This window comes from Lepisosteus platostomus, chromosome 4 (genome assembly GCF_059453375.1).
Source record: "Lepisosteus platostomus isolate fLepPlt1 chromosome 4, fLepPlt1.hap1, whole genome shotgun sequence".
NCBI classification, from domain to species: Eukaryota; Metazoa; Chordata; class Actinopteri; order Semionotiformes; family Lepisosteidae; genus Lepisosteus; species Lepisosteus platostomus.
Window position 1 is genome coordinate 66,051,330 of NC_142614.1, and position 26,240 is coordinate 66,077,569.

At 36.6% G+C, this 26,240-nt stretch overlaps 1 protein-coding gene across 1 annotated transcript in view; it reads right to left on the reverse strand.

Annotated features, from left to right (window-relative positions):
- The window catches only part of trabd2a (TraB domain containing 2A), an 82,336-nt gene extending 62,188 nt beyond the window's left edge, over positions 1-20,148 (reverse strand). Inside the window, exons 1-2 of the mRNA XM_088630327.1 lie at positions 19,015-20,148; positions 16,376-16,936 (exon numbers count right to left, since the gene is read on the reverse strand). Coding sequence (XP_088486453.1) covers positions 16,376-16,936; positions 19,015-19,119 — 666 coding nt within the window. The 5' untranslated portion in view covers positions 19,120-20,148. The remainder of the gene's footprint in view (positions 1-16,375; positions 16,937-19,014) is intronic.
- Positions 20,149-26,240: the final 6,092 nt, after the last annotated feature.

The window sequence follows — 26,240 nt, forward strand, 5'->3', positions numbered from 1 at the left end:
ATATGTGCAAGACTGAATTTGTTGGGCTCAAGTCAAGGCAACAGACCATCACATCCCCAGTATTCTAAAAGCTCAATCGCCCATCACCCAGGTAGTGAAAAGATGGCTCACATGAAAAACAGTCTTTAAATTAACTTGACTAAGATCCCTACTTCAGTTCCCTAAATTTGAGCAATAGTCACTTTGTTACTTTAACTGCATTTCTACCGATTCTTTTTATAATTCTTGCCTTAAAGAAAAATGAGCATGCATTCTTTTCACCCCAAAGCTGGAAAACTAGTTTGTTTTAGGTACCTGACACAGCGCCGACAATGTGCCACGAGTACACCCATCGTCCTGCAAAAATCATATTCACACAGAAGCTAAGTAGAGGATTTGTTTTTTCTTATAATGTACACTCAAACATTGAGCATAGACACTGTACAATGATGAAATTCACAGGCAGAGACTTACCACAAGTCCTTTGATGGCCCGTATGGTATTAACATTCACCAACTAAACTGGAGAAATGTTCTATTCATGAATGAAGCAGGTTTTCTAGACTTATGATAAATATCCTGGACACATATCAGCCCTGTCTTGTGCCTTTATTCACTGTATATTTCAGTCAAATATGTGTGAACTTTTTTTTACAGTCAATCTGATAACTGCACAAAATGTTTCATAATGAAGGTTTAGAAAAACATTTTTAATATTCAGGTACAGTGCCTTGAAAAATTATTTAGATCTCTCATATGGCACCTCACATTGTGAAATTACAGACGCTATAACCTCTTTTGCACATATTATGTCATTTGGGCATGTTATTATAATGTCTTGTGTAGCAGATATAAAGGGATTGTGTAACCATTACAGTGCACCATTAAAATAAACTAAAGAGAAAAAGGTAAGTTTTACAGAAACATATTGCATATTGATTGCATAACTATTCATACCCATTTACTCAATATTTGGCGGAGGTACCTACGGCTGCCATTGTAATTGCAAGTTTTTTTAGGTATGTCTGTACCAGCTTCACACACTGTCTTGGTTTTAGCTTATTCCTATTTGCAGATTTGATCAAGCTCTTTCCAATTGCCTGGGGATCTCTTATAGACAGCAGTTTTCAAATCTTTCCAGAAATTCTCAATAGGATTCAAGTCAGGACTTTGACTGGGCCACTCAAGGACATCCATCCATTTTCTAACAACTTTATCCAATTCAGGCCATGTGGGGGGGACCAGAACCTATCCCAGCAAGCAACGGGCACAAGGCAGGATACACCCTGGGCAGGACACCAGTCCATCACAGGGCACACAGACACAGACATCAGGGCCAATTTTCCCAGAAGCCAATCAACCTACCAGTGTGTCTTTGGATTGTGAGAGAAAACTGGAGCACCTGAAAAAAACCCACATGAACACGAGGAGAACATACCCCACACAGATAATATCCCAATGCTTATTTAAGGACGTTCACCTTCTTATTCTTAAACCACACCAGTGCAGCTTTGGATCACTGTTCTCTTCCAAAGGAATTTGCTTCCCAGTCCCTAATGAAGAGAAGCGGAACTATTAACACAACGCTGTCACAATTCTTGACAGTTGGGATGGTGTTGAAGTTCTGTTAGGTGCGAGTCAGGTGTAGCATATTGCATTTAAACCAAAAAGCTTTAGTCTTGTCTTGTCTGACCACAAAACCTTTTGCCGCATGTTTGCAGTATCAAGCAGGTGCTTTTTTGCAAACCCCATGTTGGACTTGATATAATTGGACACGGATGAACAGATGCTTTCTCCCATCTCAGGCACTTAATTCTGTCAAATTTACCGCTGACCTCACAGCAGCATCCCTAAACACTTGGAGATTTTAAGTGTCTTTTAATTTTTATACCCTTCTCATAAGTTGTGCTTTTATACAACCGTATCCCTATGTTTTTTCTGAAAGCCCGTAGGTAGTCATGGTTGAACATTTGCTTGAAAGTTACTACCTGTCTGAAGGACCTTACAGAGACCTTACGGGTGTGCTTATTCTGAACTGAAGTGAACCACTATTATTAAAACCACTCAATTAACTGTGTGGCTTGTTGAAGCAATTTTAGAGTCTGAATATTTATGCAACCATGACGTTTCAATTTTGTTTTCATGTTAATCAGCAGCTTACTTAATTCAATTTGCTGTTATTGTGCATATGTTCCAACAGGTGTATTTGTTACGTGTTCGAGCTCTTTGTAGTACTCAAATATGCAGTGCAGATGCACTGTACAAATGTGGGTGAAATAACATTAAAATTAAAGTTCATTTAACGCTTAACGCTCAAACTGCAATGTTTAATAGTATTTCCATGAATGGTGGCAGGAAGTACTTAGTGGAGATCTCAAAGCCTTCAATGAGTTGTAATTGCAATAAGAACCACTACTTGACACTTGAGAAGCTGGAGAGCAGGTAAGACATTAAAAAAGCTGTTAAGGCCCAAAATAATGCAGGGAAAGGTTCCATTTATCACACTAGTATTATAATTTAATTTATTCATTGATTACAGTAACAACACTATTGTTTTCAATAACATGTGGTAACTGTCATGTTAAAACAATCATGCAGAGGATGAATGATTCATTCTTAAGAACATAGAATGAGCATAAATGTAGTCCTCATATTTTGTTGTATTGATGTGATTTGTATGATTCTCCATAAATAGTTTCCTACTAAATATATTCATCACCAGTTTCCTACTAAATACAGTATATTCATTTTTGGGGCTTGTAAAGGAATTGTATTGAAGGAAAAAATATCTGTGCCAACACATTATGTTTATGATAGTCTGAGATTCTGATATGGGTGTGCATATTACTACAGAGGAAAAACTAAAAAATAACTGGTTACTTGAATATTAGAAAAAAAACACAGAAACCTTTATTGAACAATATCAACAGTCACACTGTAGTCTTTGCTCTTGTGTACCTCCTTAAATGGAAAACATGACTAAACTCTGTCTAAGCTGCACCATCTCTTTCAAATTTTGTTTGCATAAACTGGAAAATATGTATCAATACCAGGATTCACCCATCCATGAGGAGTCCTTATTTGGCATTCTATTCTGATTCAGTCTGGTATTGCTTTGCTTATTTCTGCTCACACATTTGAATATGGCACATCTTTAATGAAACAACAACATTCTTACTTTCTAACAAAGTATTTACAAAAAGTACAAAGTGTTCGTCTAAAGTTAAACATTTCAATCACCACCGTTGATGTTAGGTTATGTCCTACTTTGTGTGTTGTGTTAAATAAGAAAGTTTTATTTTAACTACTGTATGTCTATGACTGAATGGAAAGAAGATGAGAAAATAATTTTACTCACCATGACAAGATCTTAAATGAATCCCCAAATTGTAATGAAGATCCTTGTGTAGAGTCTGTATATGTAGCTACCTCTGAATTCCACCAGCACTAAATTGTTCCATTATCCCCAGTGTGGGACTCATAAATCTTGGCAATGGATTTGACAAAAAGCCCAAAAACCTTCTCCATAGATTAAAACTATAAACCATAAAGCAGAAATTATCCTCTTGGAGGCAAACAGTTTTGCGGATAGTATTTGTTGAGTATTTCTTTAATCACTGTTAGTCAGGAATCTTTTTCTAAATATGAATATAAATAAATTGTGTTCTATTTATAAAACACCCAGAAGTCTGCAATACAAACATTCATCAGGTGTAATAGAAATTTGTATGCTTTACCAGAAGTATAAAATAATTCATGTTCAATGTATTTCCTCTCACATGCAATTAACAAGTACCGTCAATTAGATGTTTTCGGTTAGTTATGAAATATTTTTGTGGTACACCTACAATATGAAAATACAAATGGTAAGCATTGCAAATGTATCTAAATGTGAACGTATATATATAGCTCTATACGTAATGCTCCTTAGAAATTATTTCTTCACAAATGTAAAGAGGCAAAAGGCCACAGGGAAACTGTCAGTATATTACAGGCTCCTGCTACAAAAGTATTAGCACATCATGAGTTTATGTGTATCTGCTAATAAAGGTACAATGCCCTTGTAATTGCTGATAGCCATTACAAACACATGGTAATTGCAGGCTGAATGTAGGTTGGGTGCAAAGCAATTGTTACATTTTCCCAGCTGCACAATCTACAAACAATAGAGCAAATGATGGGCTTTTAACAGCTTACAAAACAAACTATAATTAGTAAAGCAGCCACCATGATTGTTTGGGTTTGGGTTTTAGGTATATCCCTATTATTTCCTATAATAATTGACTGCAACAACCCAAATTAACTCAGCCCAAAAGTGGCAAACCTGTTGACTTTGCAAAGAATTTTCAATGTGCCCTGGTAAATATCTAAAGCAGCTTTTCCCATCATAAAGGTCTCGCAACCACTCATCACAAAATGTAAACAGTTATTAAAGCCTTGTGGTTTTCCATTTGATTAAGGCTCCATGATTAAGTATTTTTCTAACTTTTCCCATTCAGAAACCTCCAAATGTTTTTGTGGTATATTATTCAAGGTCCTGTCCTTCGTTTTCATTAATTTACGGCCAATCATAAATGTACCACTAGAAACAGCACTGACTAGGCATTAGTGTTACTCATTTACAAGCACAGACGTGTGCAGAATTTTAAATTGTTAATGAGACCCACAGGTTTGCTATGATCTGCTTCGCAAAGTCTGTTGAATTTACAATGAAAAGGGGTTTAAAAATCTTGCTGACAACTGTATTTCCTTTGTAAGCCCCTCTAGATATTTTCTAGAGACATCAGTCTTATTACGATATGCTTTTTTAAAATATGCCTAACTGAAGCAAAGGAAAGCGTTGATACATAGAACAGTTAAAATAATAAGCAAATGCAGACACCATGCTTCAGTCTTTGTAATGTTGTAGTATCCAGGACATCTTTCTTACATAAGTAAAGCTTGTTATGAGAAGAGGTCTTTCAGCCCATCTCTTCCATTAATGTGAGGATCTCATACTGAAATTTATTGCCAAAAACTAGGGTATTTGTTTCAGAAATATGACTGTGTAGCTTGTTCCATGCTTTCACAACTCTTTGAGTAAAGAAGGTCATCATGTTTCTCTTTTAGCTTGAAATCCCATGTAGTTTCCATTTGTGTGCTCCAATTTGTATTTCACTGTGGATTCTGAACATGTTCATTGGGTTTACTTTGTCATCGCCTTGAGGATTTTGAATACTTGAATCATTCACCCTGTAGTTTTCTACTCAAGACTAATAAGACTTAGATCTTCTAGAATCTAGCCTGTTCATGTAGGACATTCTTTTAAACCCAAGAATGTATCTGGTTGCTCTTCTCTGGACTGATTTCAGAGCAGCGATATCTTTTTTATAGTGTGGTGACCGAAATTGTATGTAATATTCTAAATGAGGTCTTACTAGTGCATTATACAATTTTAACATTTCATCCCTTGATTAAATTCTGTAACTTAAATATAAATCCCATAATTTATGTTTGCCTTATTACTGCAGCTCCACATTGTCTAAAAGGTGCAAATCATGTTTCAACAAAGACACTTCAGTCAATTTTCTTTCGTATCTTCAGCAAGCTTTCCATTTCCCCTTTTGTATTTATATTTTGCTATCTGCACATACTTGCATCAAGGCCAATTTCCCCAGAAGCTTTGGACTATGGAAGGAAACCCAGAGGAACAGGGAGAGCAGAAAACGTCCATGCAGATAGCACCCTAGGAATTGAACCCAGGGCCCTAGAGCTGAGAGGCAGTTATTCTAATCACTGCACAGCCATGCTGCCCCCAAACCTGACCAGGTTACTAAGAATAGCTAAGAAGACCAATGAATCTAGATCATACATAGGAATTAGGAAGAGCAGTGGTCTGACAACAGGTATCTGTAGTACTCGACTAATTACATCATCATCTAAGCAGCCATATCACCCTGCAACTCAGAACTGGCAGCCCACTGAAGCTAAGCAAGTGTGAGCCTGGTCAATACCTGGATGGAAGACCTCCTGGGAAAAACTAAGGTTGCTGCTGGAAGAGGTGTTAGTGGGGCCAGCAGGGGGCGCTCACCCTGCGGTCCATGTGGGTCCTAATGCCCCAGTATAGTGCGGGGACACTATACTTTAAACAGGCGCCGTCCTTTGGATGAGACGTAAAACCGAGGTCCTGACTCTCTGTGGTCATTAAAAATCCCAGTGCGCTTCTCAAAAAGAGTAGGGGTCCTGGCCAAATTTCCCATTGCCCTTACCAATCATGGCCTCCTAATAATCCCCCTCTATGAATTGGCTACATTACTCTGCTCTCCTCCCCACTGATAGCTGATGTGTGGTGAGTGTTCTGGCGCACTATGGCTATCCAGGTGGATGCTGCACATTGGTGGTGGTGGAGGGGAGTCCCCATTACCTGTAAAGAGCTTTGAGTGGAGTGTCCAGAAAAGCGCTATATAAGTGTAAGCAATTATTATTATTATAATCACCAATTGAGCTTTCACTACTTATTTGCACTCTGTCTTCTGTTATCCAAATAAAAATCCTGTCATACATATTTTATTAAATGCCTACCGCCTTTAATTTGAGAACAGTGTTCTTTTCTTGCATGGATATGTATTGCTGATGGTGCGGCATGGTGGCTCATTGATAAGCATTGCTGGGTCCCGGGTTTGATTAGGAGTTTCTACAGTAGGTTCTCTCTGTGTTTGCGGGGGTTTCCTCCAGGTGCTCCGGTTTCCATCCAGAATCCAAAGCCATACCAGTAGGTTAATTGGCTTCCGGGAAGATTGCCCCTGGTGCGAGTGTGTTGCGTGTCTGTGTGTTCTTGTAGAACACGTTATGTTGGAACCACATGAAACTCCATCTGTATGAGCTTATGATGTCACTGTAAAAGCACAGACCTTTTTAGAGTTAATAAATAGCACAAATACATATGCTTGGAATGTATTAATTTAAAAGATTTATGACTGGCCGCCAAGAAGTTTTGCGAATGTATACCATAAACCTCTGTGATTTATTTGGTTATCTCAGAGATCTGTTTTTTGGGGAGATTTCCAAATGGCAGTTGGAGAAAAGAGCATTATTAATTAAATCTTAAAGCTTAACATGTCAGAGAACATTATCTAAAACGGCACATTTTTTTAATTACATGTGTTGATCTCTTCATATTTAAAGTTACAAATGTTAGGCAAGAGTTATTATTAAGTAATACATCTCACTGCAAATGTCAACAGCCAAACTCACCATGCCAACGCCGATCTGTTGTACAATTTACAAAGGGATTAACAGTCTAACCTCTTAATTTCCTGCCACATCTCTGACAGGTTTGATGTTGATCAATATTCTCCACCAGGCCTACAGCCAAGTCCTCCTCGCCCGTTTTACAGCCCCACTGCTAACACAGCTTTGAGCTTCACAGGGTTGAGTTACAATACCTGCAGACAGCCTGAAGCGTGTTTCAGGAGAACCCCATGGAGAAGCTGAAGATAATGTTACTGTGATTATAAAGACTGCCTGGGATGTGTTTCAGTGCAGTTTCTAACCTGGATTGTACAAAAAGCTAGAAATTATGCAAAAAAGTGTCACGACCTCTTATGTGCGTTATATCATTTGCGTATGTCCCTATAAAATATTATGCACGGGATTATAATGTCTAGTGTAGCACTAATGTAGGGATGATGAAAACATTATGCGGCAACATTTAAAAACACATTCAGCAGCAAGTATTTAAATGTTATATATTTTAATATATAATATAATATAAAGGCAACTATTTTTGTCACCTGAAGAGCAGGACTATAAGACAACTTTCCAAAATTTCAGATACTGAGAGCATTTTAGAAAACCTAGCCTCCACACTAACACTGCCATCCAGACAATCTTCCCCTAAGACAAAACCTGTGGTATGTGTGGTATCTTGAGATCTGGTGTTTTGGTCAACGCTGACAAATTTCTTACAATCCTCTGAGTGACTTGAATCCTGTTCTTCCCAATCCAGGTGCAAGGACATGCCTCATCTCACCTGTCTTTACCATTATCATTTCAATTTTAGAACGTTCATTATGCAGGAGGAAGCTCATGTTCTTCTGGTACGCCATGTTGCAAATGTCCAGTTGTATATCTCCATAGTCGAAAAAATTAAAGCGATGAAGTAAAATAAAAATTGGCCTTAAAGTACAAATACTGACCTTCTCAAATGAAAATGTAATTAATAACTTGTTTTGTGTTGTACTCTTAACTCTTTCCAATGAAAATAAGATCTCCACAGGGCCCATACCTGAGGTACTCACTCCAAGTGTAGGTCAAGCTCTATGGCCCAGATGTTGAGATGTTATATCCCAACCCGGAACAGGATTCCTAGGCAGCAGTGCAAACAAGCTAACAGAGGGGTAGGATTTACCGTCCAGGACTCTCCTGTGACACATGGGGTGCCTGCAAACCTGAACTACTGTCAGAGGAAATGTGCTTCTCCTCAAATTGGTACTACCTCACCAGTTGGGGATTTTGTGAAACCTGTATCATATCAAAAGATTAATGGATGGATGAGTAGGCTGACCAGATATCTGCCTATTCTCATCCACTTATACAAGAGCGGTTGGTGTGCAGAGATATAAATACACAGTAAATACCCCAAATGTTAGTGGATATAAAATGATGCATACAAAAAGAACCTGTCAAAAAAAATCACAAATGAACGCCAAATACTTTGGACATTCTGTCACACCAACCATGTAAGCCACTGCTTATTTTACTTCATGCAGTTCTAATTATAAAGAGTTTATTTTACTTTTCAAGTCATTTATATTCCATTTCATTTACTCAAGGTGTCCGTTTAAGGACTGCATCATGCAGAAAAACAAACTTTCCTCCACAAATTACCCACCCAATGAAGCTGCATTTTGTAAGTCCACGTCAAGAGTAAGCACAAGTTTTGTTAAAATCTTTGTCTTTCTTTTATTCCTGGCTGTGTTTTTGGTTTATATTTTATTCAGAAATTTTAATCACACACTGGCTTTGAATGACTATGACTGTCAAATCCATGCACAGTAGCACAAATAAAATCTCAATTGGTTAAGTTTCTTACTTATTGACTTTCATAGGGAAATAAAATCTTACATTTTTTATAGAAAACAAATGAGTGCAAGTTAATAATAATACAATTATTCACTTTGTATTACTTTTCACTTTTCACATTTTCACTTTGTATTATTTCAGGCTGCCTTTCCCTTGTCAATTCTAAATGTTCCAACACCAGGCACACTTTGGGCAAATTTACTGTAAACGTTAGCTTGTTCCTTTTAAGTATTTTCTTAAAAGTTCACATTGAAAACAGGGTTTTAACAATATCTACTAGATAAACCAAAACTTTGTCTTACGTTCTTTCCTTGTTTTCACCTTTCTGATTTAATTAAGGTAAACAATTTACAGGCAGCAAATATGACGCACTGTGAAAACAGTACTCTTAAGTTTAATAAATGCTTAATTACTTAAGAGGGTGGCATGTTTACATTACTGGTTGGTGGTACCACATGAAAAACATGTATTCAAGTGAGAACAATACTCAAACACAATAAAATTCACACGTAAGGGAGCAGGGGGCATTTCTCTCCGGCTGGAAATGTCCTGCTATTTGCAGAGCGAATTACAAATCATTGCCATCTATCTCGACCAGAAAGTGTTCAGACAGAATTTTAAACCCAGCAAACAAAACAAACATAACATTTTCTATTTGGTTACTTCTTTGTGTCTTCCTGCCCTGTTACCTCATCTCTAAACTCTACTGTAAATTACAACACCTTGACAAATTCAATTTAGCTTCATTTCATGAAAGTTCCTGAAAATAAACAGCTGATGCCTCATTGTAAAAATCATACTTTTAATTATTAAACATTTTTTTCGGTTTTGCATGAATCACCCAAAAAGTGATTTATACAACCTATTTTGAGTTGTACTCTCAAATGTTGTGTACACGCATTGGTATCAGTATATCTTTTCTTTTATTAAGACCGGATTTTGATCAACAGTTAAATTTACAAAATAACATTGATAATTGTTCTTGCAATACTGAAAACTCTTAAATGTTAATTACTGTTTCAACCTTCTCCTCAGTACTTTAATACTTACTAGTATAATTAGTTTCAAGAATTTATTTTTTCGTTTTATAGCTTGGTTTTAATATGGATGCGTTTACTGGCTGTTTTAGCAAGTCACACTGAAGAAGATGTAGATGGGATTGCTCGCTAGTTTTGTTTGTTCGATTCATCCATGCGATAATGGAAGGAACAAGCACATTTCAGCTGCAGTAACACTTCACATGCTCATGAAAGGGTTTAGGCTAATGTGCTTTCATCTGTGTGAAATGTAATTAACATAGTTTAAAGAGCCACGGTGCTCTCTCTCTGTGTAAGGATCATTCATCTTGTGAGTGTCACACATTGTAGTACTCTTATTACTCTAAGACCTCACTACAAATCTTTTTCCTTCTCTGCTTTTTCTGCTCAATATATTTTGAAAGAAATACACGACAAAACCTTTCATAAAGGCCTGTTTTTACAAAGTTTCATAATTAAAAATGGCCTATTAAGCATTTAATTCACTGTCCATTTTACGCATAACATTTTCCTATATTTTAGCTTCTTCATGCATTGAGCAAAAACAAAAAAAGAAGTATAATTTTTGGTATTAGATGGCATTGGGGGGGGTGGGATGGGGTGGAATCTTGAAGAGATAAGTTGCATTATTTCAGTTTTGAAAACCACAAACACCAGAGACAAAAATGGATGTTCCATTATATAAAAAAACTTCTGGCCTTAATTGAAATGGAATTTTAAGATCTACATTCAATTCTAAAATAAGTTCACTCAGTTTTCTGAGGTATGGAATTAGATAGCTACATCTTAACATCCCATTTATTTCCTTCATCTCCTCGTCAACCACACACTGATTTACACATAACATACGTGGCATTGAAAAATGAGAGCAATTTTCTCTTTCTCTCTTTCTGCCATTTAAATACAAGTTGCGGAAATTTGAAAAATTCCCATTTTGCCATAGAAAATTGAAGCACTTTAGCTGTGGGCTGGGATTATTATAATTAAACTGAAATGATAATAATTTCTTAAGACTATTGAGCTTGGTTTGGTATGGTGTAAAAGTATGTAGTGTCTGTTTCATCTAAATGTTGTTTACATGTCTGCCTAGTGCCAACCCTTCTGTCCTGGACTGTTTCAATGGAGGCTTGGAGGAAGTAGCTGTATTTTTTCTTTATTGGGGTGTCTAAAAATATAATTCTCCTTAATTGTGGCAGTCACTAAACAAGTTTTACATTGTTGAGGGTGTTCTTCAATTTTTCAGTTCTTTTCAGAATTCTTCATTTTGTGATCCTAGTAATATATCTGGTAGATTATGGTTTTCTGTGAAAGACATTTAAGACCAAAATGCCTTGCAAAGTGCATGCATGACAAGTGCATTCAAAAATCAACAACGTTGAGCCATAACTAATGAAGCATTTCCAAAGCCATTTCAGTCTTTTTCACACGGAACTCTCTCACTTAAACCCAGATGTTAAAGTTACATTTTCCTGCAATATGGCAGGTGGGTAAACAACAGCAATAAGAAGACGATTTAGAAAACCGGTAACCTTGGATCTTCAAACATATTTCTTCTGTAATTAATAATAAAGTTTAATTTATTAGTGTTTTTCAAGAAATATAAACTGCACCAAAGTACACAACCAGATGTAAAAGAGAAACAGTACAAGAAATTGTCATAGTGAAATCAAGAGCAGGACCACACATTAAAAGAGACAGTAAAAAGACAGACCTTCAAGCAAACTTTGAAAATGTCAACCTGTCCAATCTCTGATGGATTTTGGAAATGTGTTCCATGGTAGTTAGTGGTGATGCACTTGAAAAGACTCTATAGCCTGCTGTGTGGAGCCTGGTCTTTGGCTAAATAAGAATGCCAGAATCAGCTGATCTCAGATTAAGAGTTGAACTCTACTCTTTTTCAATAAGTGTTAATTTAATCTGTAGCTAGACCATTAAGTCCACTCTAAAGTTCACAGGGAGCCTTTACAATTTACAAAGCATAGAAGTTATGTGCTGATGCAAGTACTTTCAGCTAGTACTACACAGGCTGCTGATTTCTAGACACAGTGAAGGCTATTTAGTACTATAGAAGATTTTTTTTCGTCATACTTTCCTGATTATAATCTACACTTTGTTCTTCAAATATATTGATCGTAAAAGTATGTTCATAATTGTCTGTCACAAGAGCATTCCATGAATGAGGTTCCAAAGACGGTTATGGTAACGCCCTTACCATTACTTCTAGCATGACATTTTGGTCTGTGTCTTTGGATTTTTGTCAGTAATGATGTAGAAATTTATTTCTTAGCATGAAAAAGAATGAAAAGACTATTAAATGCTTTGTTTAAAGTGGTGTGTCATGGCTTCTTTCAATTCCCTCACCAACTCACCCTGCCAAGGGAGAACAGTTATTGTCAAAGTAGTCAAACTTATCCTATATGTTGCTATGTTACGATTCCTTATCAGTTCCAGTGATGTGACCAGAGCTGTCTAGTGACACTTGACATTCTTGGACACATGAATAAGGTGTTTTGAATATACAATTTATATATATATATTTCAATGAATGAACAAGTGATAGGTTTATTCCATGCTGAAAAGAGAAGACAGGAAACACAATGTTTCAGCTGTGGAGCCTTCTTCGACTCCACATCCGAAGAAGGCTCCACAGCCGAAACATTGTGTTTCCTTTCTTTTCTTTTCAGCATGGAATAAACCTTTTACTTGTTCCTTTGCAGCCAATGCATGCTGCTGCAGCTACTGTACCCAGCTGATATATGTCAATTATACTGTTATATACAGATTTTTTTAATCCGTTCCGGCACTGTGCTCTCTATCAGGCAGTCATTTTTGAAGAACTGGGCAATCAGATTTTCACATGATTCTCTCCTTTGTGTAAGCTCACGTTTTGAAAGACTCCTATGGCTTTTTATGGGGTAATAATTGAGTAAAGGAGGGAAAGTGTCCTTAAAGTGTATCCACATTCATTTCCTTTTTAATTGAGTGATACATGTTTTGTGTTGTTTTTCTTTCTTCATATTACTTCAACATGACTTTAAGGTAGGTCTATTATTCAAACCACATGTAAATATACACCTTCAAGCAAGTAATATTGTGTTTTTAGTACAAACCTAATGTGCACTTTCCCCACCCACAAGGACCCAGCACAAACACTTCTATTTTTTGAGACATGATGAGCCTGTGGTCATATTTCACAGTGCCCCGCTTTCTACCAGAAAGGTGAAGGCCAGCCTGTTCTTTGATAAAGGTTTAAAGGACCATAATCTTGACTTCTTGTCCTACGTCTCAGAGCTTTTCTATATCAAGCCAGCCTGTTATTTGATAAAGGTTTAAAGGACCATAATCTTGACTTCTTGTCCTACGTCTCAGAGCTTTTCTATATCAGCCACCTGAATAGAATCACTGTACATTCCTAAACATATGATTTAGCCTTATGTTTCCTGTTGGGACAATAAAAGCTGCCAAATGATGAGAATTTCAAGTTTATGTAAATTCTCATTGCTATATCCATTATAGTGTTCAGCTTCGGAGTATATTTATCCTCTTATTCACTTGCACTGTATGACATACTAATCTTCAGTGACAGGATGCTTTTGGTAGACAAGATGAACACATTAACATATATAATATTGGATAATTGCTGTTAAAGTCATTTTTCAAGCATTGCTTTTTAACAGTCATCTGACAGAAAATCATTGGACTTTTGATGGAACCAACTGTGGAAAATATAACCTTTGGTGTCTCAACCTACTGAAATAATGCAATGAGGGATGTTCACTCAAGTGGAATCAATTTAGTAATGAAAGCTGCTGTAGTGTGCTATTAGAAAGTGCAATTAAAATGCTGAAGTGCATGCATTTAAAAATAGCCACATTTCAATCCCTTTATCCCATACTTAAAAAATAAGAAGCAACAAGACAATAATTCATTTTTCTCTGGATGATGATGGCAACATTAAAAAAAACAAAACACTGGTTTGGCAAGAGAGATATATAAACAAAGTTTGAAGAGTTCAGTGAAATCCAATGTAAACAAAAGTTATAAGTCATTTTTCAAATCAAACCACTAAACAGAATAGACATAAAACAAGCATAAAATAGTTTAAACTTATGTGGTTAATAAGGAATTACCTGTTCCAATGAAGGCAAGGAAAGTCCTTTAATGTTGAGTAACAGACTTAAAGAGCACATAATATACTCCAGACTAGTCTGATCAGATTCTGCATTCTTTTAAATTTGTAAATTGTTGAAAATTATAAGCCTGTTTTAAACAAAATGCATGCAGTTCTGTTGTCTCATATGATCATACCTGCCAGAAAACAGATTCTATTTGGTTTTAATTAAATATGCTGCCAACTAGTTGTAATATTATTATATATTAAAAAAAAAGATCTACACTGTGGGACCATGCAGCTGTATGTGAATGATGTGGCACATGGCTATAGACCTCGGGCTGTTCATATCCATTTTTGCTGACATTTATAACAAAACAACAACTAAGAACATTAGGAACCGACAGCTTTGATGTCGTATGAATGGTGTTTATCATTCAGGAAAGAAAGATAATACTTGTATGTTCTATTGTTTTCAACATATTCTAAATATTTAATGTTTACCTTCCATTTTCCACATTTAGTTCCCCCATTACAAGAGAAACAAATGTGATGCTTCGCACACAAGGAGTCTTGATAATATAAATATGTTCCTTCCTCGGATTCACACAAGTATTTTCTAAAATATTACTTGTTTATACAGCACATCAAAACAGGCCAAATGTTCCCCTGTTTAAAATTCCTAATTTCACCTTATTTAAAGAAGGCAATGTTTAAAAAAGGTGTATTACTTGTAACAAAAATAGTAACTACTGGATACTGGTATGAAGAAATCATATAGAGGCATATAATGATACCAAATTATTACTAAGACCGACAAAGACAATGTCTGTTTTAGGTATACGGTTGCTATACATCTGAGTGTTGCATGAAAGTGCTGTGTGTAATCCCCTTAGTTCCGACTGAGTATTAGTGCAAATTCCCAAAACTCAACACGTTGTTAATGAAATCGTCCGCTTTGAAGGACAGTCATAATTACAAGGATTTTAACGTGACGATCAACACAGTTTTCATCTAAAGGCAAGAACAAGTTAATTTCAGATGTAAACAATTACGGTCAAATGCAACGGAAGAGACACTAAAGTAGACTATTTGTTCAGCAGACACAGTCTCCACTTATTTCATTTTGCAAACTTCCCCAAATGTCTGGGACACAAGTCTGCTATTTTTGAACTCCGCATAACAAGCAGTTGCAGTCTCAAAAATGCCATCTTCAATCTGCCTTTGTAAACAACATTTGATCTCTTAGCATTTTTACCTTAGCATTTCACATTCTATTCATGTGGAATGAACAGGGACCAGAAACATCTTTCATGAAAAATAACAAATGATCTCAAACTATCATTGCAAGCTATATGTAATAGGGGTTCACTGCTCTTAGGAAAGTACAAGAACAACAGAATGCACTCTTCCTGGGGGCACTTATACACAGGCAATGGCAGTGACATGCCAGTGAAACAGACTATTTGACAAGTATGTTCACACAGAAGCAGCAGAACATATATTTTGTTTCATTAACAGGATGATTTAATTTAATTAACTTACGCATGCATTAATAATCATTATATGTGAAATATCCCAGAATTCAGCTCAAGAGCTGTTATTCATAAAAGGTATATGAAAAAATATTCTGTATGAACAATTGTCTTTGATTGGTCAAGTCACTTGGTTTTAATTGATGCAAAATTACCTAGGACTGTACTTGAAAGAATGAATATTCCAAGCTCATGTACATACTGTTTAGGACATAAAGGTAACGGAATACATTTATTCACACATGGCACACTCCAATGTAATGCAGTGTATAGTCTGACTGGACAATCTCAGAACGTGACTGAGCAAAGTGGGGAGCATTGTGAATGTGTTTGGATTGCTCAGTTGCTAATTAGACATGTCCTAGATGAATTTGCAGAAAACAATAATCAAAAGGTATTATAACTATTCGTTTTTGTCAGACAATAAAAAACACACACCTGGTACTAATATTCTGAATATTTAGCAAGGAAGTTAAATAAATCATGTGAGTTAAGGGATTTGGTCTTATATGCAGGCTTATATGCAGCAAAACCTTAGCTCCTAATAATTAGATTACACTACTGTGGCATTCATTGTGCATTTTTTGAATACATTCATTGAATGTATGTTTATTATGGTGTGAGACTTAACACCCTCCCACATATACTCACCTGAGAGAAATTCAGCCCATTCAAAGGGTGACACTGCTCTTCCACCTTCTCCACGGCCCCTGTGGTCTTTCTCATCCGCTCGGCTTCTTGAGCTAGGTACAGATCCAGGACAGGCACTCCCCTCGTCTTAATATCCGCCTCCGTGAGGGAATTCACCATCAGCATCACCCAAACCGGTCGCTTTCGTTCCCAATTCCCAGCAATGGCGTTGAACAAGTAGTCTGCGTACAGACCCTTGCCCCGCTGGTCGGGGGTCATCCAAGAGGGCATCATCAGTTTGACGTACTCCAGGTGACGTTTCAGCCTTCTGTAAATGTCGCGTGGTAAAACATCCTGCAGGTTCTCCCCCTGAGGCAGCAATTGGCAACTGGTTAGGGCTGAGATGGTGTAAGGGTCAGTCAAGTCCAGCTCAAAGTAGACAATGTTGCTCTCTTGGAAAGCTTTCTTGGAATTGTCTGGGATGAAATCCCAAACCCGGGTATACGGAACATGGATAGTGCCGAAAAAGTAAGATGGGGGATCCCTCTTGATGGTCCACAGGAAAGAATTCAATTCACTTTGCTGTCACAGCAAAAGGGAGAAGAAACAAAAACATTTTTACAAGGCAATCTTGTCCCTTAACCACTCGGGAACTAGTATAGAGCCGCTGACTTTCTTGATTTAAATCAATTTTTATATTAGATATCATTTTAGACATGAAGTTTCACTTTTCAAAAAAAGACCAGAAAATAATGGAATGCATCATCGAATAGCTACCTTTCTTAACTGCTCTATTGGAAGTCATGAACTGTTCTCCCAGATTTAAAGGTTAAGGCAAAGTATCATTAATTTTTAGCAAGATAAACTTTTCGTTTATATCGGTTACGCCTGATGTGGAAATGAAAGGAGAACATTTGATTTTACGGTTAACAACACTTGGCCTTTTTTGCTTTTATGTAGACTTTGCTTCCATATATGACTTAAATCTTGAACGGAATTAGTGTGAACTGCACTTTCAACTCAACATCTTAATTCTTTCACAAGATAAATCCCAGACCACGAATTGCACATTTCAAGTTAACTGAATGTTCAATCTGATGTAGATAACGAACTACAAACTTTAAAACAATCCAAATAACCCGGGAGATACTGACAGGACCAAATAGGTGCTTTGTTTAAAATATATTTGAAGAGATAATATGTTGCAGAACACTGCAAGTATATTAGAGACCAACGCTCAATTATCCTGGGAAGGAGTTCAATTTAGATAGGGAATTAAATTACCGTCGCTCTTAAAATTCACTTTGGAAATTTTGTTTTTTAAATCACTAAGCACAGGAACATCGCTGCGATGACAATTGGTGCAACGCTTTTCTGTTTGGCGTTGTACGCTGAGAATACGAGAGGACATGGAGGTACTTTTAATGAGCGATTGGAACTAGGGTGTGGGCAAGACCAATGTAAATACACACAAGCACAAAGCAAAAAACAAACATCGGATCCTGTCGCACTCCAAGGTGCTTAATAGTCTTCACAGGAACTAATCATCTGACACTTAAGAAAAATCGCTTTACCTAATCAACATTAAAAAGGGAGGGTGCTCGGGAGGAGGTCAATATCCAGCCTTAGATAATTACTTGTTTTTCAGGTAATACGGAAAGAAATAGGAACATACACAAGACCATTTTAAGCGTTGGCCGCTTAAAATACAGATGTTTTGCCTGCGAATCTCTGAGGAAAGTTTTTTTTTTTAATTTAGCGTTGGAAGCACCTTGCTATGTTCTCCATAAAAAGATGGTTGCAATCCTGCCTCAACCTTGTTGCCTTCACACTATAGCGAAAATAAAATATAGCACAAACATGTATTTAAAACAACACTAAAATACATTTATTGTCACTTTATCTCCTTCCTAAAATGGCAGTATTTCTTTCACGAGAAAAAGACCTGCACTTCTCTCATTGTAACTCTTCTGAGATGGATACAGAAGTTACAAATCTGTTACAAGGTGGGTAAAATCAAAGTCCGATCACTAAAGTCACCTTGACACTAAGATGCAGAGATCAATTTAAATGGAAAATATTGAACAAGGTGAAATAAAAATAGAGGTAAAATAAATGTGGTATAAGAAAATCCCAAAAGCATCACTCCCTATATTACTAGAAACTTTCAAACTCGCAAAAGTTAATATACTGCTCAGATTTTGAAGAGCACCATATAAGCCACCTCATATTACCAAGTCAAAACACCTTAAAATGGTCCTGGAAGAAAACAAAAAATAAGAACCGCCAAATTTTAAACAACGCGAATATATCACTGTTCTGAAATAACCACGATTCTGATCCTGATGTATATGAGTATCAAGTACCACCACACGTCAAATCCGGAGCATCAAAATAAAATATGTTGATGGTTTTTTCGATTGAAAATGGCAAGCACGGAAAAGAGAGGTTCTAAAATTGTGACCTAACACAGAATACCGAACTTGGATTTTTAAGTAAGAAATATGGATTTTTAATATATATCGATGACCATTTGACATACGTGGAACTAAACGTACTTCGCTCATACCCTGGTTTGAGAGGGCAACTCGCAACTCCGCACAGAACTACATCCATACTCTAAACATACTTTTTGTGTAGTAGGTTTTTAAAGTACTTACTTTCTTGTTTAGTTCGCAGTTTGTAGGGTCTCTTGCAATCCTTTGGTTGGCTTTAACTAGCAATATTAGAAATGCGTGGATAAATGTACCCCAAGTGAACAGCATCGTAGCTCCAAACGTGAAGGGAAATGATCCAATTCTTCGGTACCTAAATTCTCCCAAGAGAAACTTTTCTTGCACGCCTTCACCTAAGGTATCAGAACTCCGGAATTTATCGGATGTGCATCCGCCATCCTGACAGGAGTCTTTCAGGGTAGGTGGAACTGTTAAGAATTTATGTTGCGATTTATTGTGTGCATGAAGTTTAAATCCTTGATGGGATAAGTGAGTGCTTTCATTCACATGCCGCAAGCGCCTCGGTATAAAATGCCCCCTTTTTCCCCTTTCCGGATGTGGTACAGCTAATGATCAGGTACGTTTCAGTTTATATCATCACGGTTTCGATTCAGGTACAACCGTATCTCGGTTTGAGAGAGAAATCCGTTCTTAGCCCTCAGCTAAACTTTTCTCTTAGTTATAAAGTCTCTTCCCTCACTCCACATTGCTTCCCCATTGGTCCGACAGCCCAGTGGTATATCCTGTGAATAACCGTGTGATTCCAGAAATCCGTATGAACGGTGAGGAAAACCGTTAATTTTCGTTTTTTTTACCTTCTCTTTGGATTGATTTTACAAACATTGGAATGAAACGTATTTTGCAGTTCCACGCTGTGCTCCTACATGGAGGCGAAGCCTTTTCTTGATTGAGGCTTGCCTAACCCTAAATCTTTCAGCGGAGCTCAATCTTTCTTGTCCTGGTATTTGAATCTGGCTCCTACAAACTGCTCCTACACCATCAAAGCGGTGTCACCCAAACTGCAAGTCTTGTCCTTGTTTCCCTGGTTTTATGTCAGTCTCCTTGTCTGTGTTGTTTGCAGTGCCTGCATCCGTCCTTGAGGCTGCCCAAGAGCAAGTTTCAAAAGTTGTGTGTTCATCTCTGTCAGGACAGAACAGCAGTCTACCTAAATCCCAAATCTCTCCCGCACACTCCCATTCTGTGCAATAATCTGATTAAAGCATCTCATTCACCGCGGGGCTTCGGAGGAGGAGCGCAAGCACTCATTGAGAAAAAAAGGGAGGAGAAACTCGAGAGAAAATATATTAAAAACAAGTCAGCGCAGCACTCATTGAAGTAAATATAATCACATGTTTATCACTCGCAAGTTGGTGAGTTTAAAGTTTGTAATTTAGCTCTTAAATTACATTCATCATCTGCACCGAAGATTACATTAAAATCTTCATTAAATATTGCACAAAAAAGACTCGGTTTATATAAATACAAAATTAGTTGCAGATATGATGTGAACACATTGAATAGTTGTTTTTCCATTTCGTGAATGTCAGCAACTTTATAAAAAGGAACACGTTGCTTCATTTTATACCTATAGCGTCTTATATTTGGCCTAAATCGACGGAAAGTATATAACAGTTTCTCACAAAAGAACACTTTTGATACTCATTCAGATAACAAATGCAATTTACACCTTCAGAAAGGAAATTATCCCGTTTTGCCAGGCCAGGCAGGTAGTTACTTTAACTGGATCTGTTTTTTTGTCTGCATATTGAGTCTAATTAGAAAGTTTGTGAAGGTTAATTAATGAAGCTGTGAGAATGACTGCAGGAGGTACTGATTTCTTAATTTCCTGTTGTCTACATGATCTTGATGCTCCGCTAATATGCAGCAGACAATTAGTATGGAAATGGAGTTAAGACTTTGAGACACCTTGTTTTCTGGTGAAATAGTCACACTAACTGAACCATGAATGATCCTGTTTTCTGTAGACGATTTGTAAACAGCAAATGTTAAAAATTAGGTTTCTGTAATCTCTTAAATGAGCCAAAGTCAGCATTGTGAACGGATGTCTTTCAGATTAGCCTTAATGTTTAACTTTAAACCTTTTAGAGAGGACTTCATTCTTGACATTGTTCATTGATTTTGTATTTATTTGTTATAAAGATAATCCCTGCTTAAGCCTGCATTTGTAAAGGTGTTTTAAAGCAAAATATAGCATATTACTAAATTGATAATGGATATAAACCATAAATAACATCACTGTGCGTTAGAATGATATCCTAGTTAGTGTCATTTAAGATATACCCAAAGTAACCGGGATTCTACCACGGATTAGTCAAGGCTCATCAGCAAACAATTAAAATACCACGTAAGGTGATTAATTCTATTCATGAACGATAATGTTAAAGTAAATTATTATGAATTCCAATCCAAAACTTTCAAAACTAAAATCTTTATTTCTTCAGGTACATTAATCAGAGCTGGTGCTCATTACCGCTAGGAGGAGCTTCTCTCAGGTATTCTTCGTAAAATAATGTGTAAAGCAAAATAAACTTGGAAGTACTTCGTCAGCAAACGATATAGTGATTCATTCAAGCACATATGTATGCTTTTTTAGATTTTATACATAGCATGTTGTTTGAAAAATATATATACTGTAATGTTTTACAGTTTTACCTCAGGAAAAGCTAATCACTATTACATTAAACGTGATCTTTTTATTCCCAAATTAAAGTCTGACAAATTTACTTCAGAATCCAAGGAAGATTGTTATTACTCTTTCAAAATTTCTGAGAATTTGTTGTATGTAGGTCCCAGATTACCCCCTTTTCAGTTACAAATGGACAACGAAGGCAGTGAAAAAGAATATATTGACTATCGTGTGACACCCGAAGAAGGCTCCACAGCCGAAACATTGTGTTTTCTTTCTTCTCTATTCAGCATGGAATAAACCTATACTTGTTCCTTTGAAGCCAGCATATGCTGACACAGCTACCCACCTGTGTTAAGACAACACATATACCAACTCATGATCATCTTAGAAATTATTTTTTTTATTTTAAAAAGGCTTATTTATGTGTTTACCATCCTATTGAGTTAAGAAAATACCAAGAAAGTGTTTTTCCATAGCAAATAGTTTAAGAATTTGTGGTAAGTGACTGGCTATGCAGTGAAATTAGGAAATCACTTACCACAGGATGTTTCTTCAAATACTGTAACTCACAATGCAACAGAAAAGTCCAAGAGTATTATTATCATTCACAATTGGTCTGGGCTTGTTGGTGAGACGTCTCCACAGAGTCCAGCCACAGAGGAAGATCTGCAGACTTGCATCTTCCTTTTGACAAACAACATTTTTATTAAAAAAAAATACTTTATCTACTAGGTTTCCACAAACTTTCAATGTGGCAAATTAAACTACAGTTTACTATGAGCTAGACATAGGGTTATTTAATACAGTATTTCAACTTGTAGTAATCATAGTGCCATTCCACTGTATTCTGGAATCTTCAAACTTAGTATGTTAATTTCAAGTCTGTAGATGTAATTTTTAATACATCAAGTATAAATAATGTTGACTTGTTGCTACATCAACCTGTAAATGGATTTTTAGTATCGGTTTGTGTCTGTCCCAAATACTGAAAGGTGAGAAGAATATAGTTTGTCAACTGCATGCTTTGGAATCAAATATATCCTTTGCATCTCACGCATGCTGACGAACCTACCCACCTAAATTAACCAATGTTGTGTGAGGAAGATTGGAGGCTTTATCACACTCATCACTTTGTTCTTCATCTAAATATGTTGTGTAACAAACTATACCAATGCATTGATGACATTTTGACCATAAGTAAAAAGATATGGTTTTGTTTTCCTGGTGAGTCAAAAGTATAAAATGCCTTAATTATTTCAGGCTCATGGTCAAGAATTTTTCATTTTACTTCCCTGCCATATATGTATTACTGCCTTTTATACTCCACATCAAATTCCATATATTTCCTAGTGTTGTGTTTATGTACTGGAAAAAAAATCTGTGCTTCCAATGATGTTGATCATGATCGTTAATGTACATACAACACATCAAAGACATTTATCACTAATTTCATGTAAATATGTTTTCTAGAAAAAATATGTATTCTGGTTATTAATTAAAGGTTTTGTGTAGACCGTCATGATGTTCATCATTAGGTACTCCTGACATAAGTCCAATTGAGCATGTGTGAGATGAGCTGGGGTAATGTGTAGAATCTAGGGCTCAGAAACCTGTGAGCAGACCCACAAGGCAACATTTGCAACCCAGTGCAAAACATCCATCACAGATGTATAGTTTGTATTGCTTCCAACATTGGCCACACTTGATACTAGCCTGTGGCCTTCATAGTAGGATACTACTCTCTTCATGGCAAATTTGAATTAGCATATTCAGTTTACCCAGATCAGGTCTGTTAAATAAAATGTCTATGTTCCAGCTAGAAAAAAAGGTAACTGTCCTCATATTAGCTTTTCAAGAAGGGAGCTGCATCAGCATGCGTAGGCTACAAAGGAACAAGTACAGAAACATGCTCCACAGGCTCCACATCCGAAACATGGTATAGGTAGGAAAGGTTGGTAAATTGGTCCAAGTAAGCCAGTAACTAGCTTTTTCAAGTCATTAAAAGTTGGGCTGAATAATAGACAGTCAGCAGAGACACCAGCTCTCTGAAGCTTGACCACCCTGTGTTACACAATTTCAAACATTCTTTTCAACAGTCCAGTATGAGATCTACTAGACATCTTTAGATACCTTCATATATTATGAGTGGAACATTTTTATGAACAAAGTCGATTTCTTTCGAGAAAAGTGGTATTTGTTATTTAGATAAGAAGTGATATGAAGTGACTTTTAGATCTTAATTAGTTCCTCACTGAAAAGTACCTGTAAAACCTATAGAATTATGGCAGAATTATGAGTGGAATTGCGCATATCTGTGTTAAAATATTAAAGATGACTTTTTTGGTTGAGTGGAGATATTCAACCTGTGTCCCCTCCAATCAACTCATCACAAAATCTAACTAAAAAACAGCTCATTAACATTTAGTAGGGTCAACATAATAATTGAGGGTGGCACATTGGTGTAGTGGTTAGCATTGTGGCCTCGCAGTGTTGGGGCTCTGGTTTCAATTCTTTGCCATGGGTTCTATCTGTGTGGAGTTTGTATGTTCTCTCTACTTTCATGTCAGTTTCCTCCAGGTGCTCCTCCAAATGTCCAAAAACATATTGGTAGATCAATTGTCTCCTGGGAAAATTGGCTCTGGTGTGAGTGTAAGTGTTAGTGTTAGTGTTTGCCTGCACCACAATGGACTGGAATTCTAGGGTGTACCCAACCTTGTGCCCATTACCTTTGGCTCCTCCACAAACCTGAACTGGAAAACACAAAAAATGGATGGATGAATATAAAAGTTGAAGAGATGGGTGTATTGGAGGGCCCAGATGTCAATAGTGTGTAAACATTGGTAGTGAAAAGGGTCTCACAGAGAAATATTTCATTTTTATTTTTATCCTATAACAGATGAGGTAAAGTTTTGCCACATTAAATCCTGTGATAAAGGGGTCTTACATTATACGTCCACAAAGTGTATCAGGGTGCCACCTAGTGGCGAAATGTGGAAAAGAAAATAATTCGGAACAGGTTTCAAGAAAGGATGTCTTGACTGTGGTTCGCTGTTTGGTATTTATTGCTAAACCACAAAACAGAAACAGATAAAATTTATTAAATCAAGAAGCTGTTTCCCCCTTATTTTCTACTGATAATTCCTTTAAAAAATGCAGCGCCATTCTAAACATAAAAGTGCTGAACATTGACAGAAGAATGAATATCCATATTGGAGCACCATGCATTCAATATACCTTTATTTTGTGTTGCAGTGCAAATAAAAACATATTAATATGATAGAGTGAAGTGTATTTGACACAAGATCTTAATCATCTTTATTGATAGTCGCCTGGGTATTATTTAAATTGCGATCTGTTGTCAAAATAAAGAATTCCAAAAATATTGTAATCAATTAAGGGCCTGAACAAAGGTGTAAAATCATAAACATAAAAAATATATAGAATTTCACAAGAAGGTGTTTTATAACAATTCAATCATGCAGGCATAATACATCTAGAAGAATCATTTTGTATCGTCACCCTGAAAACTGTGTACCCCTAGGTTCATTCAAGTGGATTCAATGAAAAAGTAGACTTTAGTCTGTATTTTCAGTTATGTGCCAAAGATACAGATTTGTGGGAGTTGTTTTATTTATGTGTTGTAGTTTACAGTTATCTTTATAAACTCCTCCATCCATTTTCTCACCGCTTCATCCGAATCAGGGGGATGTGGGGGAGCCGGAGACTGTTATGGCAAGCATCAAGTCAGGATACACCCTCAATGAGACGCCAGGCCACCACAGATCTATAAACTCTTTTCTGTTATATCAGTTTAGCTTCTAGTGTTATCCTTCCAGTTATCTCCTCCCTACATCCTTATTAAAGTCAGGACTTCTTTGCGTGTCAGGTAGACAGTGATATACAAAAGCATATAATAAATTTGCCTGCATGTCTTGTGCAGTGTGTGTAGTTAAATCGTTTAAAGTCTTTTATAAAGCAATGTTGTTACACTCATTTCCAATCACCCCTTGATCACTAATTTAGTGCCCTTGTCTGTAACTCTTTCATACTTCCCATTCTCATATTGGATTGGATGAAAACACTCTTCAAACAATGAAAGTAAGTTAAACATAACATCATCAGTTTCTAATGACTTGGACCAAATAAATTGTAATCCATCAAAATTGGTGATTTGTTCAGTTAAGCAGTTTAAAGATAATAAGGAAAAAGAGTGTGAAAAGCCTTCAGTCCTTGTGGACCAGAGGTGCTTTAAAATCAAATGCATTATTTGCTCCACCCAACTTTTAGAAACAGTTGATTTAGGATGACGTTTTAAAACTAGCTAGACTGGGGCTCACAAGGCCCAAGCTTGGGGTTCCCTCATGTAGCCTGTACCGCTGGGAGAAAGGACTAATAACTAGCTTAAGGGTGTGAAGGGATTAATGCGCTAAACCTTATTTGTAAGCAGTGTGTGTTGAATGAAACCACATAACGCAGCAGACTCTGATTCAGATTAAATCATGAACTTGGATGAATCTGTCAGTCCTCATTTACAGACCCATCACCTGATGGTGAGTTTTCTTTTGGTAAGATCAAAAAGCCACAGATAAACCAAAACCTGGCGTCAGGAATTGAATTTTTTTTTTCCGGGCAGGCAGGTTAATCCTTTGATTAAGAAAGGCACCATATCTAGCTCATAAAAACAAAAAAAGTCCAAATCTGCAAGCAATGTGTGATCCTACAAGTAAACATTTTGTCTGTA